Genomic DNA, 21,962 nt, shown 5'->3' with positions numbered 1-21,962 from the left:
AATCATCATGGCAAGTGCCGCAAACAACAACAACCAATAGAATCGCAGGATTTGAATTTAAAGATAGAGAAAAATCATCAGTTGGTGCCAGTCTGCGATTGCTCTTTTCAGAGATAAGACAGGCTCCATTTTGTTCTTCAAAGCGATTTGACAAACGTTTACTTTTATCGGAGGAGAAGACACTACTGCGTATCTGCGTCTTCTGAGAGACAACACCAACTGTCTTCAAGACTTCACAGGTAAAGTGCCGCCATTTACTAACCATAATGACCACGTCATCCCAGACACAGACACAGATGCTTCTTCCACTACTGAAATTGATTGTATTTTATTAATAAACTCAAAGGTTTTCACCTAAATACCCAAAATCTGGATAAACTAAGGAGACAAGAGTAAAATAACCCGACGTATCATCTCCTTCCTCAGATCTTGCTGATGGATCCCAAGCTGTAGGACCGTATGCTTATTACTATTCTGTATTTAGAGAGGTTTCCATTCTAGAAAATGATATCAATAGGATCTTCCACCATATTCTGATCAGTCTGCCAGCACCATCACCCCATTTCTTCAGTTTTGCCCTTCACAGTGGCATCCCCCCCCCCCCCCCCCCCCGGTTTCCAGGGAACTACAACATAGTCTGATTTAATTGATTACACAATGCTGTCTCTTCATTCTCAGGATCGGCAGGGGTCCCGGAGATCAGACCCCACTAATCAGAATGTTATGTCGTATCCTAGCAATATGCCATAACACTCAATTATGAGTAAACCCCTTTAATATTCATAGTGTATACATTTTATACCTCAGTGCAGCTGTCCTGTGATTCTTCTTTTTTTATTTTCAACCAAGTTTTAAAATTTTCTTTAATCTATAATGTGTGTAAATTGGGTCCGGGGATGTGGATAATGTTAGAGGGGTGCTTATTGTGTTTTTACTATAATATATAAATATATTCCTGGTCTCTAATGTAAAATCTGTAGCAGGGCCCTTTCTATACCATGTGTCATTTATAATACTGGTGTCTTCTTATGGAAGAGTGGATTTTGGGCCCCCTATGGCAGTAGATCCTGGGTGTGACTGCTACCTCTGCACCCTCTATATAACGTCAGTCCAGCACACCCACTACATGTTTATATTAATTAAGTTTTTGTAACATCTTCTTCAGGAAACTTGAGGCCATCAGGATTATTAGCCATTGGGCCCATGACTGTGTGGCACGGAAGGGGTTAAAGGAGGGATATATCCTGCTAGCGGTGGGTCTGTCCAAGATCAATTTAGGTGGGCCACAGGACCTATAGGGATAGAGGGCACCCGCCCAGGGGCGTAACTAGGAAAGACTGGGCCCCATAGCAAACTTTTGACTGGGGCCCCCGCCTCCCCTGGGTGTCACACAACCCCCCCCCTTGTAGATAGTGCCTTTTTTACAGCCCCCCTTTAGATAACGCCATACAGCCCCCTCTTTAGATAGCACCATACAGCCCCCTCTGTATATAACGCCATACAGCCCCCTCAGTAGATAGCGCCATACAGCCCCCTCTGTAGATAACTCCATACAGCCCCCTCTGTAGATAGCGCCATACAGCCCCCTCTGTAGATAGCGCCATACAGCCCCCTGTAGATAACGCCATACAGCCCCCTCTGTAGATAGCGCCATACAGCCCCCTCTGTAGATAGCGCCATACAGCCCCCTGTAGAGAACGCCATACAGCCCCCCTGTAGAGAACGCCATACATCCCCCTGTAGATAACGCCATACAGCCCCCACTGTAGATAACGCCATACAGAGTCCCCCCTGTAGATAATGCCATACAGCCCCCTTTGTAGATATCGGGCTGGCATACGGGTATAATAAGAAAACATTATTTTGAAAATACTTAAATAAATAAAGCTGTGGCCGACCCTCGTGTCAACCCACGTTTAAAAGTTTAGTTGTGTGTCGTTCAAATTACTTGTATGGTTTATGTATAATCCACCCTAGCCTGTACATGGTACAGGTATGCGCACAGTCAGTCACATTCCCAAATATTCATGGTAATTTTCTCTTCTATTTAAGTTTCCCAGGAAGAGGAGAAGAGATGGCGAGGAAGAGGAAGAGAGAGATGGTCACTCTACATGTGGAGGAGACGTCAGTACAAGATTTTATATCACTGCAGTCACTACATACCAAATCCATACTTAGTGTTACAAACCATTACAAATCTAATGTATCAGCTTCTTATTAACCTCTTCACCCATGGGAATAAACACCCTATAAGGGTGACGCGTCCTTCTACCAAGGTCATACAAAGCTTAAAGGGAATGTGTCGCTAGAAATTTTTTTTTTTTCTAGTTAGACAATTAGTATATAAATGATTACACATTGTTCTAATTTTTTTAATTTTTTCACAAGTCTGGAAATATTATAAATTAGATTCTAATTTATAACATTTCCATGTGCTGGTAACTAGAGGGAGCAATTCCCAAAATTGCAGCATTGGCATGTGGTAAAGCAACCTCATTGCCTTATGCTGCAAAATTGGAGAAGACACACTCTTTCTAGTGTCCCCAAACAATCCCCCTTCTTTATCCTGGCTAGTGCCAGGAGAAAGGAGGGGGTTGAATGTTCAAATCTCCTACACTGTGTGCCGCCATTTTTTGAGCGAATGCACAATGTAGGAGGATTAGATACCGTGGTAATCACACAATATAAAACGAACATACACAAACATAACTTACCTGCTCCTGACGCCACCGTCGCTGTCGCCGCCACTGCCTCCGCCCCTTGCCCTTGCTTCTTAACATATGAACGGAAGCCGTGACCGGAAGTAGTCGTCATACTGTCCGGCCGCGGCTTCCGGTCCACATGAAAATGGCGCCGGATGTCGCTCTGCCGAAGACCTACCTTTTGGTCTGTGTGGGAGCGGCGCTTCCGCCGTTCCCACACAGACGGCGTACACTATAGTGAATGGAACGGCTCCCGTTCGCCTTCTCTATGGGGATGTATGTGCCGTATTCCATCTCTGTATGTGTCGTTAATCGACACATACAGAGATGAAAAAAAAAATGGCAGCCCCCATAGAGAAGTAAAAGAAAGAAAAAAGAAACACAAACACACAAATAAATAAAATGTATTTTAATGACATACTAAAAGCAATAACATATAAAAAAAATTTTTTCGTGACACCTTCCCTTTAACTAATGCTCTGAGAGGTACTAACCCCAGAGACATACCACGAGGAAATGTTCTTAAACATGGATTTTACTAAGATTTCCCTGTCATTTACTCATTTCATTGTAAACTTATTAGCACATAATTGTCTGTATTTTATATTTTTACATTGGACTGCTGATTGTAATATCTATTTCTTCGCCAAACATGGACTCCTTGGATTGCTTTTCAGGGTTCTGACTCCTATAAAGACATTATACGAGATCTGAGTACTGCGCGGCAGCCTGAGTAGCGTTCTTTACTTTGCGGGATGTCATGGTGGGACACCCCACTCACTTTAATCTGCTCCTCACCCTCCTCTATTTCTTTTTTTTTTGTAACTTTCTCTTCGTTCTCTGTACTCTTATGCGGCTGTTGAATCCGTCCTCTTCGTAGGGGGCCTGGAGTCATGTAGACTACTCTCCTGCGTGGGAATATTGCCTTTCACAGCAGTTCTTTATATGTACGCTGCATTTATACTTTCTGTACTCTTATGTAATTCTGTACCCCAAATGTTTTACAAAATGGACCTTTTCGATCATGAAAATAAAGATTTTATATTTTTACATTGGACTGCTGACTGTAATAACTATTTCTTCTATGACAGTTCGCTGACCTACATGATAGACGAGTGCCGGAAGAGGAGGAAGGAGCATACCCTGCAGCCAGAAGAACGGACTGCTTTCTACAATCTCCTCGGTAAGATTCACTGCACCTTCCAATGATTTCTGACCAGACACAACGAGGGGGATTTATTAGGACTGACGTTTCATACCCCGGTCTTAGTAAACAGTTCGCTGGAGTAGGATGCCACACATTTAATAAGAAGCTAATTTCTCATAATAATTTTGCCTCATCTTTCAGCTGGCCATTCACCACAATCGTGGCGTAACAATTGCACTCACAGGGTGTGGGAACGTGACCGCAGCCCTATCCCTTTTCTCCCAGGATCGGACATTAGATAAATATATATATGCTCACCGCTCATCTTCTCCCTATGCCCTCTCAGCATGCTGCGGCTCATACAACATACAGGGCCATATATGTGATGCAGCACTCAACGACCTCAGTGCTGCGTCACATACAACGCTCTGCGCCAGTGCCTTGTACGAGCTGTGGTCCGCAGGGAGAGCCTAAGTGGGGAGAAGCGAAGTGGAGCGTTGAGGTGAATACATTTTTATTTTATTATTTTGATGTATTGTCCGATAGGAGGGGAGGGGGAATTTGATCACACAAAGTGTGATTTACATTTATTCTCATGTACAAACATATGACAACTTATTCTAAACATAAGCCATCAATATTTTATCAGTGAGGGTCTGGCTCCTGGCACCACTATAGTAAGCAAAGTAAAGGAGCTGCAGTGTTCCAGCGAGTGTTAGGCTGGGTTCACACAACCTATTTTCAGATGTAATGGAGGTGTTTTACGCCTCGAATTATGTCTGAAAAAACGCCTCCAATACGTCGGCAAACATCTGCCCATTACTTTCAATGGGCTTTACGATGTACTGTGCTGACGACCTGTCATTTTACGCATCACTGTCAAAAGACGGCTCATAAAATGACAGCCTCGTCAAAAGAAGTGCAGGACACTTCTTGGGACGTTATTGGAGCCGTTTTCTCATAGACTCCAATGAAAACAGCTCCAAAAACGGCCGTAAAAAATGCTGCGAAAAAGCTGCGAAAAACGCTGCTAAAAACGCGAGTTGCTCAAAAAACATCTGAAAATCAGGGGCTGTTTTCCCTTCAAAACAGCTCCGTATTTTGATACGTTTTTTGTTAAGCGTGTGAACATACCCTAATAAATCCTTTACTGTTTACTCAAGCACAGCGCCATATATATAGTTGTGGCTGTGCCTGGTACTGCATTTCACTGCTGCTCAGTCCCAATAAAGTGAATGGGACTGATTTGCAGTATCAGACATAGCCACAACCATATATATGGTGCTATGCGTGGGTAAACAACAAAGGGGCCGTTGTTTATCCCTTCTCCCTGCTTGCATTCTGGGCCCTAATGACCAAGCAATATTTTAAGTTTTCCATCGTCACATTCGAAGAACTATAACCTTTTTATTTTTGCGTCGACATAGCTGTATAAGGTATTGTTTTTTACGGGACAAGTTGTATTTATTAATAGCATCATTTGGGGTACATATAATTTATTGATTAACTTTTATAAACTTTTTTTTGGGGGGGTAGAAGAAAACCTAAAATTTTGCCCATCTTTTTTGCGTCCTAAATCTACGCCGTTTACCGTGTGGTATAAATTACAAATAACTTTATTCAGCGGGTTGTTACGATTGCAACGATACCAAATTTGTATAGATTTGGTATGTTTTACTACTTACACAGTAAAAACACTTTTTTTTCAAAATTATTTGTTTTTGTGTCTCCATATTTGAAGAGCCGTAACTTTTTTATTGTTCCGCCGATGCAGTTGCATGAGGGCTTGTTTTTTGCGGGACGACTTGTAGTTTTTATTGGTACCATGTTGGAGTAGATGCGACTTTTTGATCACTTTTTATCATGTTTTTAAGTCAGGATTCACAGAAAACAGCAATTTGTCCATTGTTTTGATTTGATTTTTTACGGCGTTCACCGTGCGGGTTAAACAATGTAATAGCTTTATAGTCGGGGTCGTTACGGATGTGGTGATACCAAATATGTGTAACTTATTTGCTTCATTCTGGTTTTTTTAATAGTAAAGCATTTTGTAAGGGGAAAAAATGTGTTTTTAATTTATTTTTTTTCCACATTTTTTTTAAATTAACTTTATTCAACTTTTGTTTTTCACTTGTCCCACTAGGGGACTTTACTATGCGATCATCCGATCGCTTTTATAATACACTACAATACTTTTGTATTGCAGTGTATTACTGCCTGTCTGTTTAAAACGGACAGGCATCTGCTAGGACATGCCTCTGGCATTACCTAGCAGGTATTCACTACAGGCAGACCTGGGGGCCTTTATTAGGCCCCCGGCTGCCATCGGAGACACAGACACTCGGCGATCTTATCGCCGGGTGCCGGTGGGATGAGAGGGAGCTCCCTCCCTCTCTCCAAAACCACTCAGACCAAAACCACTCGAATGCGGTGCACGCTATTTAGCGCCGCATCTGAGGGGTTAAACGGGTGAGATCTATACTAATATCGATCTCACACATTCGAGCAGGGTTGCCCGAGCTCTCAGCTACATCTGGCAGCTGAGAGCAGGGAGATTTAACGGCTCCCTGCTATGTTTATTTCTCCTAATGCAGCGCCGTGAAACGGCTATTGCATCAGAATAAAGCCCACTAATGACCGCCGTGAAAAGGCTAATCGGCGGTCATTAAGGGGTTAAGCATTTACTTAACCTTTAATTCTTTGTATATAAACTATTTTGCATTTAAAGAATTTGAAATAAACTTTTTTCGTAGATGATGAGCAGATCCAGCTGTTTTTGGCCAAGGACATCTGTTTGAGGATTTCGGACAAGGTAATTTTATAATGACAAAACAAATAGACAATCAGCCAGATATAGACATGACTGACAAGAAAGATCAGATTTGAATAAAAGGGTTTATGTGGAATTAAGAGATATTCTACTTTACATCTACATCCTTGGTAAGATAATAATATTACAGTCAGAACAATGAGGATAAACCTGTGATTTATGTGTTGGGATTATGGACTGACATTAATAAACATATAAAAGAATCACCACATAAAGATAAGACATAAGAAGAGACCATTTCTCTATCTCCAAATTCTAACTTCTTGTCTTCTTCCACTAGTATCTGCTGGCCATGGTCCTCGTGTATTTCAAGAGAGCCGGACTGCGTACCGAGGAATATAGAGAGAATTTCTTTGCATCCCTGTGAGTATATTCACGTATCACATGTTTGAAGGAATACGCTCAAGTAGTTGTGGATCATGTGCTTTCAGGGTCACCATCAGGGCAGTACAGCTGGTACGGCAGTCAGGGGCCCGGCCACAATGCTGAAAAAAAGGGGTCTGCCCGCGTCTTAGTAACTGTAAACATTTCTATCAGGGCCCCAGCGTTAGTTACTTGGAGAAAGGAACGGACCCTTCCGTTCCTTCCTTGTAAGTAACTGTAACGCTGGGACTCCGAGAGGACAGTAGGGGAAGCTGCTGCATGAGAAGCATGAAAGCAGCTCCGTGTGGAGAGAGCCGCCCACCAGACATTTAAAAATTGCGGCAAAACTGCCTTATTTGTGCCGCAATTACAAAAATTACATGAAAATAATAATGGAACAAAACATGAAAAAAACTGTGCTTTTAGGCTATATTTTCACAGAGCAGTTAAATCAAGTTTTTGCTGAGATTTTGCAAAAAATTGCATTTGACTGCACTGTGTGAATAGACCCTAAAGGCCGTTTTACCGGCAGATAATCGTAAGGTGCAGCCAGCGCTGTTCAACGAGACATCGTTAATTAAGGCCCGTTTGCTCCTGTCACACGGAGCTATGGATGGAGACGAGCGGTCGTTACTCGGATCCCTCGTCCCCATACGTTATTATCATTTACACAGGGAGATGTGATGCCGACAACGATAATATTTCACTTATTTAAAAGGATACGACCAGTAGATGATCGTTCATCTTGTGTTCGCTGCCCTGTTTACACGGGGCAATTATCGGCAACAAGCGTTCTATGAATGCCTATGTCTCCTATTTTTGGTGCTGTTGAACACTGAAAATCCACTACAAATTACAATTTGTACAATTTATGTGAATTAGGTTTTCAAATCCGCATTCACATGCAGCAGAAAAAAAATCTGCATGGGCTTTAGGGTATTCTGCTGATTGTTAAATCAGCAGCATGCCTATTATGTTGCAAAATTGGCACGCATGTCACCCTTTACAATGCAAAGGGTTAATTTGCTGCGAATCCTTAGCAAAATCTGTAAAGGTAAATTCACACGTAGCATAAACACTACGGATTTTCCACAATGGATTTCATTTTGGAAAATCCGTAGCGTAATACAGTAGCAGCAGCAGAGTGGATGAGATTTGAACAAATCTCATCCACACGCTGACTAAAAATATACAGAAAAACAGTTCATAAATTGACCTGCGGTGCGTTTTTTTAATCCGCAGCATGTCAATTTATGCTTTGGAATCGCTGCTTTTCTGTTGAGAGTTTTCCCAATTGGATTTAATGGGGAGGTAAAACCCGCAACAAATAGCAGATGTTGCAATTTTTGCGGTGAAAAAGCTGCAATGTCAGGGGCTTCCCAATGCCGGAGTCCCCAGACAGAGCATCACAAGCAGTCTGCCCGTGGACTTTGGCCCAGGTAAAGCCCCTGACGTATCTGTTCATTTATGGATACGGATATGGATACCGTTCCCCAGGCGACGTATCCCATTGTGTGCCATATGTTTTGGCTGAATTCAATAAAATCCAGGGTATCAACTGGTCACTGACTGCTTCATGGTTTCGTTCCCTATAACTTGAATAAAATCAGTTACTGCATATAACGTACAAACGTGAGCGCCCCATTTTCCGTTGCCCACCCACGGTAATGAAGGGGGGACCCAATCTCTTTGGCTGTATGGGGCCCAGAAATTCCTGATTGTGGCCCTATTCGCTTTACATTAGCTTTATCCCTTATAGGTTACAAAACAATTATGGTCATGTTTTAGCAGTAAAATAAAAATATTTTAACATTTTAATATCCAAAAGACAAAATATCAAACCTATAGATTACACTATGTAGCCTTCTGACTTTGGGGGGAGGGGTAATTCTAACATCCTTGGACCCCATCGCTATCATTTATAGTAACACAAGTTTCCTTTACATTGAGATATAGATGTATACAGTGCACTGCTCTTCCATGTGTCATTAATAAATTATTACTTTTTTCAGATTTCTAGCGAACCAGTTCGAGGAGGACGAGGACTTCAGAGACGAGATCTACGCGTGGGCCTTAGGAAGTGACTGGGAAATGAAGACAGAAGAGCTGCATCACCAACGCGACCAGTTGCTCTGCCGGATGGACTTTAGAGCGTGGGTGGCCCGGACCACATGTGATCTGGTCTGTAATAAAAAACAGAACAAGTGCCGTCTTTGATTAAGAGTCTGTGATGAGAAGCCAATTTTACCTCATTTACTATTCCATTTTAGATCATGGCACAAGACCCTTTCCACTGGGCATGGATGAGAAACAGGCAAATCCATCACAGCTGGGCCATACGTGCGTCAAGGAGAAATAAAGAGGAGTTTTACACCCGAGGCCCATGGAAGAGCGCGCTGTCCTGTGCCCGTTGTAGAAACATCATTTTGCATCCGTGCATGTGGAAAGTGGAAGGAAACATCATTAGCCGGATAGACACAGCAGTGGACCCGGAGACACCGATTGAGGTCCCTGACTAATAATAACGCTGGTAAGTAAAATGTTGGTGTTATAAAGAAGTAGGTAGGAAAAAATGATCACAAAAGTGCGAAGTAAAATGCAGTAATGGATCTTCTAATCCACATGTTGCTGAACGTTTTCTCTTGTACCTCTATTCCCACCCAGGAGGTTCTGCTGCCTGATCCACAAGAGAGATGAAGACCATGATGGATGACCAAACATGAGGAGCAGGTAATGTATAACACATGCATGCACGCACACAAAAACACATAATAAATACATACACACTAATACTTACACACACACATACAGAACTATACACAATCATACTCACTGACACACTGCACATAGTAACACAGTCACTTTTTACATTTTCTGGCTCTATTCCTTGTATGGGGGAATCCACATATACACATGTATACTGTACACGCGCACATACGTTATATAGCGTTAACCTCTCTTAGTATGCCAGAGGAAGGACAGTACAGCGGCCATGGTTTCCCTGCAGGTTTCCTCCACTGGGGGTTTTGCCTGTCCTGAGTGTCGCTCTACGCTCTTTGTGAGTGATGGGAGGTAACACACAATCACAACACACACACATACACACAACAATAAAATTCACATAGTTTAACACTCCTTACGTTGTCTGAGTCATTTCTTGTATGAAAGTGACATATGGTGGTCTGTGTGATGGGTTTGTGATAATGTCCTCCCTTCTGATCGCACTGGAGAATTTACTGACACTATGTGAAGGACGTCCGCTCATCATCGACATTCAGGAGAGGCATCAGCAGAAGTCTACAGGAAAGAAGACATTTACAAATCAATGAAGAAATGCATTTATTGGATGTAAGGTTCATGGGTGGGCGTTGGTTAAATTGTAAAATTTAAGAACTTTCTAAATAGTCTTTATTTAAAATGTTCTACCATTTTGTTGCTCTAGAGTCTGTGCAATTCCTATACATAGCTGGCTGTGCTGCTGCTTTTGTCATAGATCTGACAGCTCACTGCTCCCTCTGGACTGACATTATCTGCTCTCCCCTCCTTTCTTTCAGTGTTAGGGTATGTTTACATGACAACGCAAAATACATCTGAAAATATGGAGCTGTTTTCAGGTGAAAACAGCTCCTGAATTTCAGGGGCTTTTGCATGTACTCGCGTTTTTCGCGGCGTCTTTTACAGACGTAATTGGAGCTGTTCTTCATGGAGTCAATGAAAAACGGCTCCAAAAACGGCCCAAGAAGTGTCCTGCACTTCTTTGATGCGGGCGTAATTTTACATACCGTCTTTTGACAGCGACGCGTAAAATTACACCTCGTCTGAACAGAACATCATAAGACCCATTGCAAGCAATGGGCAGATGTTTGCAGACGTATTGGAGCCGTCTTTTCATGCCTAATTCGAGGCGTAAAATGCCCAAATTATGTCTGAAAATAGGCCGTGTGAACATACCCTTACAGATACCAACAGAGAGGGGCGGGGGTTATAAAATATATTAGATACCCAAATACAGTGACAGCCACAGTGTGCCTAAATCTAATGACAGCCACTGTGTCATCAAATGCAGTGACAGGCACAGTGTCTTGAAATACAATGACAGCCACAGTGTCCACAGATTTAGTGACAGCCACATTGTTCAAAATATACTAACAGTCAAAGCGCCCCCAGATATTGTGTTAATCACTGTGTCCCCCAAATATATTGACAGGCACAGTTTCCCCCGATATGGTGATAGACACATTGTCCCAATTTTGAAAACCAAACTGAGGGCGGCTGCAGTAAAGGCCCGGCAAAGCTTTACAAGGAGGGAAACTCATCATTTAGTGATGTCCATGTGTTTAGACTTCCGACAGTCAGTGACTTACAGCCAAGTATTAACAATAATCCTTATATCTATAGTGATGGTAGTTTGACTCTATATGCAGGGATCATCTGGTTTTATTTTTACACCAAATACTCATCTTATTAACAAGAAAATATCCCAGGTCACACTTTCAAAAAAATTAGGTGAAAAGCTTTGATATTAACCTTAAAGAGACTCTGTCACCAGTTTATATGTGCCCTATCTCCTACCTAATCTGATAGTTGCTGTATTGTAGATAACATCAGTTTTATTTTTTTAAAAGAGTCATACACTTCTCTTCATTCATGTTCAGCTGTACTCACAGCACAGCGTGATCTCGCGAGATCACGCTGTGCTGTCACTCCCACAATAACTTTACCGGATTGTCGGGAGAATGAAAAGACATCTCCTCCTGGCTGGAGGCGATGTCTGGTCATTGACCCGTAGGTCCGGTAAAGTTAATGTGGGAGTAAGTGACAGCACAGCGGGATCTCAGCGACTATCAGATTAGATAGGAGATAGGGCACTTATAAACTGGTGACAGAGTTTCTTTAAGGTTAATATCAAAGCTTTTCACCTAGTTTTTATTAGATGAGAATACCACTTTAAAAGATGCGGATTGGTTGGATGCACTGGAGTATCCCTTTCTAGTATCTCCTGCTGTTCACAATAAGAAATTATTGCTACCTCACACCAATGCCACTGCTTAGAAGGGGTTGTAGTCCATCTACCAATTGTCATAGATGTATGGCAGTCAACGCCGACTTTTGGCACCTTATATGGCAACGCCCCAATATTTCACACTTTTGGCAGGTAATTGTATCCTTACTGACTGATATTTCCCAGAAGCCAGTTCCTATGACTCCTGATGTTTGTCTTCTTGATACCTGGTCCTACTACAAATAATCACTTTCACAGGAGGCCCTCCTCTTGGCCTGGAAAACCATTGCTATGTGGTGGATGGCAAGGCAATCACTCTCTGTTAGGAAATGGAAAAATATGATTCAAACAATAATCCCATATGAGCGCTTGGTATACAAGAATAGGTGGTGTCCCCAAAAATGTACCATACTTTGGGATACAAGCTATTCATCCACACTCACACTTTACTCTGAGAACTGACTTAGGGCTTCAATGTCTGCCTATCCGATGTAACTCTGAAATGTGATGAGGAAATCGGATTCCCTTGGTTTCTTTTTCCTAATCTGTACCATGTGCATATACTGTATATTGATATTATGACCCACATGATGTCTTACTATTGTAGGAAACATTTTTTTGTACCAAAAACAGGGAGAGAAAATGTTTAATGCACACAATTTATTGTAGTACATACGTAAAAAGTAATTCATACAATCTGTTGTGACATTTCTGCTGTAATGTATCTTTCTTATTGTCTACTGAATTTTCAATAAAAAGAGCTTTAAAAATCTTTTGTTAATTTATCCAATTTGTTTTTTAAATGTAAAAATGGAGGGATGATGTAAATAAATGGCTGTATTTCCTAAAAGCTTAACCCATTAGTGACTGCCAATTCGCCTTTTCACGGCGGCCACTAATGGGCTTTATTCTGATGCATACGCCTTTTCACGGCGCTGCATCAGAATAAATAAACAGAGCAGGGAGCCGTTAAATCTCCCTGCTCTCCGCTACCAGAGGTAGCTGAGGGCTGGAGGAATCCCGGCTCGAACGGGTGAGATCGATATTAGTATCGATCTCACCCGTTTAACCCTTCAGATGCGGTGCTCAATAGTGGGCGCCGCATCATAGCGGTTTTGGAGAGAGGGAAGGAGCTCCCTCTCATCCCACCGGCACCCGGCGTTTTAAACGGACAGGCAGTAATACACTACAATACAAAAGTATTGCAGTGTATTATAAAAGCAATCGGAGGATCACATATTAAAGTCCCCTAGTGGGACTAGTAAAAAAAACAAAAAACAGTTTAATAAAGTTAATTTAAAAAAATTTGAAATAAAAATTGAAAAACCCACTTTTTCCCCTTACAAACTGCTTTACTATTAAAAAAACAAAATTGAGCAAAAAGTTACAGATATTTGGTATTGACGCGACTGTAACGACCCAGACTATAAAGCTATTACATTATTTTAGCTGCACAGTGAATGTCGTAAAAAATAAAATAAAAAACAATGGAAAAATTGCTGTTTTCTGGGAATTTCTGACTTAAATAAAAATGTGATAAAAAGTAATCAAAAATTCGCACCTATTCCAAAATGGTACCAATAAAAACGACAAGTCGTCCCACAAAAAAAACGCCCTCATACAACTGCATGGGCGAAAAAAGAAAAAAGTTATGGCTCTTCAAATATGGAGACACAAAAGCAAATATTGTTTTTTAAATAGGCGTTTTTACTGTGTAAAAGTACTAAAACATACAAAGTCTATACATATTTGGTATCTTTGCAATCGTAACAACCCGCTGAATAAAGTTATTGTGTTATTTATACCACAGGTAAAAGGCGTAGATTTAGGACACAAAAAAGAGCGGTGAAATTTTTTTCATCTATTCCCCCCCCAAAAAAAGTTAATAAAAGTTAATCAACAAATATTATGTACCCAAAAATGGTGCTATTAAAAAATACAACTTGTCCCGCAAAAAACAAGACCTTATACAGCTATGTCGACGCAAAAATAAAAAAGTTATAGCTCTTCCAATGTGACGATTGAAAAACGTAAAAAATGGCTTGGTCATTAAGGTCTAAAATAGGCTGGTCATTAAGAGGTTAATGCAATATTTTTGTTAAACCCCTAGTAAATAATCAGTGGGTAAAGTAGTTGATGGCAGATATGTGTCATTGAGGCTTCTTGTCTAAGTTATGTAAGTGACTGGAGTTTGGGTCTGGGCTTTAGGGGTGACTGAAGCTCCTGTGACAGAACAATTAAATTGCAAATGCAGGTGTGACGTCCTCGAATACAGTGATAGCCACCATATCCCCAAATTTAGCCACAACTTTAGTGTTTCCAAATACAGTGAAAGCCACAGTGTCCCCAAATATAGCAAAAAAACACAAAATTACAGCAGTATAATGCGGAAACTAATATATACGCAAACATGGTATATGGATTTATTTAATTTGCATTACTGCTATATCTACCATACTTATAATTGTGAGATTTGTAGCGCTGAATATAATCCACTTGCGTGAGCCCAACTTCCACTACAAGGCGACTTCATACAGGGGGTCCCTACACTAAACATTATACCTGTACAATTCTAAAATCGCCTTGTTATTTGGCTTTGGCCTACAAACTTCATTCGGGGCAGGTAGGAAAGCAAAAATAGCGACAGCCACAAAGTCCACAAATACAGCGACAGCTACAGTGTCTCCAGGTATAGTGATACCACATTGTTAGGCTGGGTTCACACAACCTATTTTCAGATGTAATGGAGGCGTTTTACACCTCGAATTACGTCTGAAAAAATGGCTCCAACATCTGCCCATTACTTTCAATGGTCTTTACGATGTACTGTGCCGACGACCTGTCATTTTACGCGTCGCTGTCAAAAGACGGCTCGTAAAATTACAGCCTCATCAAAAGAAGTGCAGGACACATCTTGGGACTTTTTGGAACCGTTTTCTCATAGATTCCAATGAAAACGGCTCCAAAAACAGCTGTAAAAAAGGCTGCGAAAACACAGCGAAAACGCCGCGAAAAACGCCGCAAAAAAAGCGAGTTGCTCAAAAAACTTCTGTAAATCAGGGGCTGTTTTCCCTTGAAAGCAGCTTCGTATTTTGAGACGTTTTTGACTCTACGTGTGAACATACCCTCAGGCCTCATGCACACATCCTTCACCATTTTCATGTCCGTTTAACCCCTTAAGGACAGAGCCTAGTTTGTGTCTTATGGCTCAGAGCCCATTTCTCAAATCTGACATAATTCACTTTATGTGGTAATAACTTTGGAATGCTTAAACCTATCCAAGCGATTCTGAGATTGTTTTCTCGTGAGACATTGGGCTTTATGTTAGTGGTAAAATTTGGTCAATATATTCAGTGTTTATTTGTGAAAAATTGCAAAATTTAGAGAAAATGTAGAAAAAAATTACATTTTTCTGAATTTAAATGCATTCGCTTGTAAAACAGATGGTTATACCACCCAAAATAGTTGCTAGTTCACATTTCCCATATGTCTACTTTAGATTGGCATCGTTTTTTTAACATTCTTTTATTTTTCTTGGACGTTACAAGGCTTAGAACATAAACAGCAATTTCTCATATTTTTAAGAAAATTTCAAAAACCTGTTCAGTTCTGAATTAACTTTGAGGGGCCTATGTATCAGAAACCCCTATAAAACACCCCATTTTAAAAACTAGACCCCTCAAAGTATTCAAAACAGCATTTAGAAAGTTTTTTAACCCTTCAGGCGTTTCACAGGAATTAAAGCAGGGTGGAGGTGAAATTTGCACATTTCATTTTTCTTGCTGAATTTCAATTTTATTCCATTTTTTTTCTGTAACACAGAAGGTTTTACCAGAGAAACACTACTAAATATGTATTGTCCAGATTCCACAGTTTTTAGAAATGTCCCACATGTGTCTCTAGTGCGCTCGTGGACTAAAACACAAGCCCCAGGAGCAAAAAAGCACCTAGTGCATTTTGGGGCCTCTTTTTATTAGAATATATTTTAGGCAGCATGCCAGGTTTGAAGAGGTGTTGAGGTGCCAAAACAGTAGGAATCCCCCAAAAGTGAGCCCAATTTGGAAACTACACCCCTCAAGGAATTCATTTATAGTTAATGTTACCATTTTGACCCCACAGTTTTTACACAGCACGTATTTGACTTGGGCTGTGAAATAAAAAAAATGAAATTTTTTCCAATAAAATATAATTTTTCATCAAAATTTCTTATTTTTACAGGAAACAAAATACCTGTAAAGGATCTGCCAGACACACCTTCTGTGTCAACGCCCATAGGTAATCAGTCTGCACCTGCTTCTAAGTCTGTGAGACTGACTCCATCTTCCACCACTCAGGATGGCAGGCTTAGGAGTGGGAGAGCCTATCACAACCTGGCCAGACGGAGCTAGCTCCCGCCCTCTGTCTATTTATACCTGCCTTTCCTGTTCCTCCTTTGCTTGTGATTCTTCTCTGCTGGTTTCCTGGCCCTGCTGCAGCTTTTTAAACTACTGACCCTCTGCTTGTTATTAACCTTGGCTTTACTGACCACTCTTCTGCTCTGCGTTTTTGTACCTCGCTCATCTCCTGGTTTGACTCGGCTCGTTCACCTCGCTTGTTGCTCACGGTGTTCCCGTGGGCAACTTCCCATTCTCCTCATAGAGAATACGATTGCGCAATTAATTTGGTACCAGGAGCTAAGCTCCCTAAGGGTAGGATATTTAATCTCTCTTGTCCCGAACGTGAAGCCATGAGAGAGTATATCCAGGAATGCCTGGCCAAGGGTTACATTCGCCCCTCTACTTCTCCGGTAGGTGCTGGCTTCTTCTTCGTAGGGAAGAAGGATGGTGGTCTTAGGCCATGCATTGACTACCGAAACTTGAATAAGGTCACTGTAAGGAACCAGTATCCCCTTCCTTTGATTCCTGATCTCTTCAATCAGGTTCAGAGGGCCCAATGGTTCTCTAAGTTTGATCTACGGGGGGCTTATAACCTTATCCGCATCAAAGAGGGGGATGAGTGGAAGACTGCGTTTAACACGCCCGAAGGTCATTTCGAATACCTCGTCATGCCCTTTGGGTTGTGTAATGCTCCCGCGGTCTTCCAGAATTTCATAAATGAGATTTTAAGAGACTACCTGGGGGTATTTCTTGTAGTGTACCTTGATGACATATTTGTGTTTTCCAAGGACTGGTCCTCCCACATTGAGCATGTCAGGAAGGTGCTCCAGGCCCTTCGGGAAAACAAACTGTTTGCTAAGACCGAAAAATGTGTGTTTGGGGTACAGGAGATACCATTTTTGGGTCAAATCCTCACTCATGAATTCCGCATGGACCCCGCCAAGGTTCAGGCTGTGGCGGAATGGGTCCAACCTGCCTCCCTGAAGGCGTTACAGTGCTTCCTGGGGTTCGCTAATTATTACAGGAGATTTATTGCTAACTTCTCGGTCATCGCTAAGCCTCTTACGGATCTCACTCGCAAAGGTGCTGATCTCCTCCACTGGCCTCCTGAGGCTGTCCAGGCTTTTGAGGTCCTTAAGAAGTGCTTTATCTCGGCCCCTGTGCTGGTTCAGCCCAACCAAATGGAGCCATTTATCATGGAGGTTGACGCGTCCGAGGTGGGAGTGGGGGCTGTCTTGTCCCAGGGTACCAGGTCCCTCACCCATCTCCGTCCCTGTGCCTACTTCTCCAGGAAGTTTTCGCCCACTGAGAGTAACTATGATATTGGCAACCGCAAACTCTTAGCCATTAAATTGGCATTTGAAGTGTGGCGCCACTACCTGGAGGGGGCTAGGCACCAGGTAACGGTCCTTACCGACCACAAGAATCTGGTTTTCCTAGAATCTGCCCGGAGGCTAAACCCGAGACAAGCTCGATGGGCGTTATTTTTTACCAGATTCAACTTTTTGGTCACCTATAGGGCTGGGTCTAAAAATATTAAGGCTGATGCACTGCCGCATAGCTTCATGGCCAGCCCTCCTTCGGAGGAAGATCCTGCTTGTGTTTTGCCTCCAGGTATAATCCCCGGCTTCTTTGTACCCTTGTCTGTTTGTCTGTCATGCACCTATTGAGTGTAGGGACCGTCGCCTAGTTGTACCCCGTCACCTACGGCGGGTCGTTGCAAGTAGGCGGGGACTGAGTGGCGGGTAGATTAGGGCTCACCTGTCTGTCTCCCTACCCCGACATTACAATACCCCATTTTGTTGCCCAATTTCTCCTGAGTGCAATACCCCATTTGTGGTGATAAACTGCCATTTGGGCCCATGGTAGGCCTCAGAAGAGAAAGAGCGCTGTGTGTTCTTTGGAGTGCAGATTTTGCTGGATTGGTTTTCGGGTGCCATGTCGCATTTGCAGAACCCCAGAGGTATCAAAGCAATGGAAAGCCACCAGAAGTGACCCAATTTTGAAAACTAGACCCCTCAAGGAATACATTTATGGGTGTTGTGACCATTTAGACCCCACAGTTTTTTCACAGAATTTATTTGAATTGGGCTGGGAATTTAAAAAAAAATGAAATGTTTTCCAATAAGATGTAGTTTTGGCTCAAAATTTCTTGTTTTCACAAGGAATAAATTATCTCATTTTGTTGCCCAATTTGTCCTGAGTTCGGCAAAACCACATTGGTGGCTATAAACTGCTGTTTGTGCCCATGGGAGGGCTCAGAAGGAAAGGAGCGCTATGTGTTCTTTGAAGTCCAGATTTTGCTGGATCGGTTTTCGGGTGCCATGTTGCATTTGCAGAGCCCCAGAGGTATCAAAGCAATGGAAACCCACCAGAAGTGATCCCATTTTGGAAACTAAACCCCTCAAGGAATTATTTTATGGGTGTTGTGACCATTTAGACCCCACAGTTTTTTCACAAAATTTATTTGAATTGGGCTGTGAATTAAAAAACATTTAAACAAAAGAGACAGGACGGAGCATAGAAGCCATATATGTATAAAAAATAACAATCTTTATTGATCACATAAATTTGGACAAACCGTTTAAAAAAGGTACAAAAAGGACAAGAAGACTCTATAGTGTTCCAGTAAACATGGGAGGCGGACTCCCTGTATCATTTATGGGAATATGTAATATATCCTAAAAAGGAGTATGGAGGATGGGTGGTGGGAAAATCGGTGAACACTGAATCATCATATAATATCAATTAGTTATGGACATAGTAGTCAAATAAATTTCAAACACTTATATGAAAGAGACAGTAGGTCACAGATGGATAGTATCCCCCCCCCCTCCCCTTCAAAAAACCTTACCCATATTAGTGCTCATGGAAGTCAGGATACCATGCAAAGGACCCCAACGCGCATTTCGCGGTGTGCTTCCTCAAGGAGTGCATAGTGTCTAAATGCAGTCAAGCTTTAACTAGGATCAGACCCAGGTGTACTTGCTCGTTTTCTCTGTGCACTGAGATTCCGGCGCATGCCTGTTGCCGAAACCGGAAGTGAGGCATGCCCCACTTCCAGCCCCCAGCGCTGTAGCGCACATCCTGGTCCCCGACGCGTACAGGGATCCCGGACATGCGCAGTGCGCTATAGGGGGCGGGACTGGGGCAGGTCAAACAATGGCAACACACAACCAAACTGCTGATGACGCCGGCTCAGCGTCTGAGCCGGAAGCTGAGCCGGCGCCATCTTGCCGATGGTACCGAAAGGATAGACCATCAATAGCTGATGGGTCGGGGTCCAAATACCGGGACCCCCGCCGATCAGCTGTTTTGAAGGGAGTGCAGCGCTTGTACGAGCGCTGCTTCCCCTTCATTTCTACTTGCTCTCTGAGAATCGTCGACACAGATGTAGTGCAATTCAGAGTATTGCAGCCTTCACACATTGGGAGAGGGCTGCAATACTGTGAATAAACGCTATATCCGTGTCGACGATTCACAGTGAGCAAGAAGAAATGTATGGGAAGCAGCGCTCGGACCGACCCTAAAGCTATTGATGGCCTAACTTGAGGATAGGCCATCAATTTTTAAGGACTGGAAACCCCTTTAATAGGAACCTTTTAGCACACTCATGCTGCCCTAACAATGGACACATGCCAGTGCTAAAGCTATGATTTCTCTAAAATGTCACAGCACTTTAGAGTAACACATAGTTTAGTTTAATCACCTGTCACTATATCATACTGCCCGCAGCTAGGGCAACATTAACAGGCCAACAGGTTCACTTAAACAAAATAGAAGATACAGGATTTGTTTTGGTACAATCTTAAAACCCCATCTATGATCAAAAATAGATGCATAAGAGCAAAGGAGAAAAAGGTTGTTAAAACAGTGGCATAACAATTGTGGTCACCGGGGGGCGGGGTGGGTCGACCTGGAATGGGCGAGCCCCACTTAAAATTGGATCAACGTATTTAACGAGGCGTTAGGATGGTGTATGCTGCGTCTTATATAATTTACTAATGCTGCCCGGCCGGATGTGGCAGTGGGCCTTGTGTACCAGGCCATGAAGGCAAGAGGAGCGAGTAGTGGGGAGTACATCAGTTTACATTTTTATGTCTGTTCTGGGGTCCATGCTTAAGGTGGATGAGGCTATTCAAAAGTGTGGCATGGGGCCCAGCACAATGTAGTTACACCCCTGTGTGTAAATATTATTCTAGTTCTATATGTAACCCATTTATTCATTTTACACTTACCTTTGCAGTCTTCTCTACAGCAGGGGGGCATCAAGCTCACAAGTGCTTACCACACACTGAAGCTGAGCCGCTCCCTCTGCCCTATCCAGAAGAGGCTGGACGCAGCTGCAGGCTTGAGGGAAGCCGACATGACCGTCCTGGTAGGGAAAGGGTTAATGTTAAGAGGTGAGGGAAAGGTGAAGAAGCTGAAGGAGGGACGGGGAGGAGCTAGGGGGGACGGGGGGGCCGTTGCTGCGCTTCCCGCTGTTTCTCGGCATTGAGCCGGAAGCAGCGGGAGGAGTAGTACACAAGAAGCAAAGCTCCCCGTTGCCCGGCTTTTTAGTATGGCAGAGGCCCTGATTTTAGAGCGGCTGCGTGCCGCTGCTGTGCACCACGGTCCCGGATGGCTGGAGGAGACCGTGGCTGCATTAACGCGGATCCCGGACGCCGTTTCGCCACGTCGGGCACGGCGTTCGGGGTCTGTTGTAAGGGACAGGCTCCCCTCCCCCGGCCCCCCTACGAGCATGGCTATGGCGGCGGGGGGGGAGTCGGCAACAACCGCTCCTGCGCTGGGCAGGCAGAGAGCGGTAGCAGGGGTGACGGCGATGCAGGCTGTGTCGACCCGTCCCTCTCGGCGGTCCCGACCTCCAGAGCGCCTGAGTCCGGAGGTAGTCCCGCGGACACGGCGTCGCAGAGGGAGCCCGATCCCGGACGCTGCAGGCCAGGCAGCTGGGAGGACCGCCCCTTCCCAGGCCCTGCGTCCTGGCAGGAATCCCAGGCCGCGACGGGGTCCGGCGGTAAGCAGGGAGTCGCAGGCCGGGCTCCCTGTCACCCCTCCCCCATCAGATGGAAGATGTCAAGAGCAAGGTACGGCCGCCCCGCATGGTGATGTTCCGGCCAGGGGGCAGGCTTCGTCAGGATCGTCTAGACGGACGACTAGATCTGCAGCGACGTCGAGGCAACAGGTCCGGTCGGAAGTCTGGGTCCCGGCGGTCGGGCGGCAGGTTGCCGGCCCATCGGTCAGCGCGTCCTCATCCCCTTTCCGAAGAGGTCGTTGGGAGGGACAGTCGTCGGCGAGAGAAGAACTGGAGGAAGGTGAACTGGACGTCTATCGTCGAGGTCAGGATGGTCCGGCTGACGGGAACACAGCGCCTGTGCAGCCCGGTGAGTGTATAACTCCTTTATTGTCTTATCCAGCGATTTTTATGTCGGGTGTCGGCGGGGGGGCTGCTAGCATAGCATCGGGGGCCGGTAGTGGCGCGGGCGGACGCGACGGAGCGGGTTTGGCAGATTTAGTGGGTTGCTTACGGGAGCTGGTGGGGCGC

General features: G+C 43.6%; 1 protein-coding gene across 1 annotated transcript; it reads left to right on the top strand.

The window, feature by feature from the left end:
• Positions 1–3,806: 3,806 nt before the first annotated feature.
• Positions 3,807–9,565, top strand: LOC142760431 (speedy protein 1-B-like). The gene is made up of 5 exons (XM_075863621.1): positions 3,807–3,885; positions 6,603–6,661; positions 6,960–7,042; positions 9,055–9,223; positions 9,313–9,565. Exons 1-5 carry the CDS (start codon positions 3,807–3,809, stop codon positions 9,559–9,561), a joined length of 639 nt encoding a protein of 212 aa, XP_075719736.1. The 3' UTR covers positions 9,562–9,565.
• The last annotated feature ends 12,397 nt before the right edge of the window (positions 9,566–21,962 follow it).

This window comes from Rhinoderma darwinii, chromosome 4 (genome assembly GCF_050947455.1).
Source record: "Rhinoderma darwinii isolate aRhiDar2 chromosome 4, aRhiDar2.hap1, whole genome shotgun sequence".
In the NCBI taxonomy this organism is placed as follows: domain Eukaryota; kingdom Metazoa; phylum Chordata; class Amphibia; order Anura; family Rhinodermatidae; genus Rhinoderma; species Rhinoderma darwinii.
Note: the sequence above shows the minus strand (reverse complement) of the source record. Positions and strands in the feature narration are given on the sequence as shown.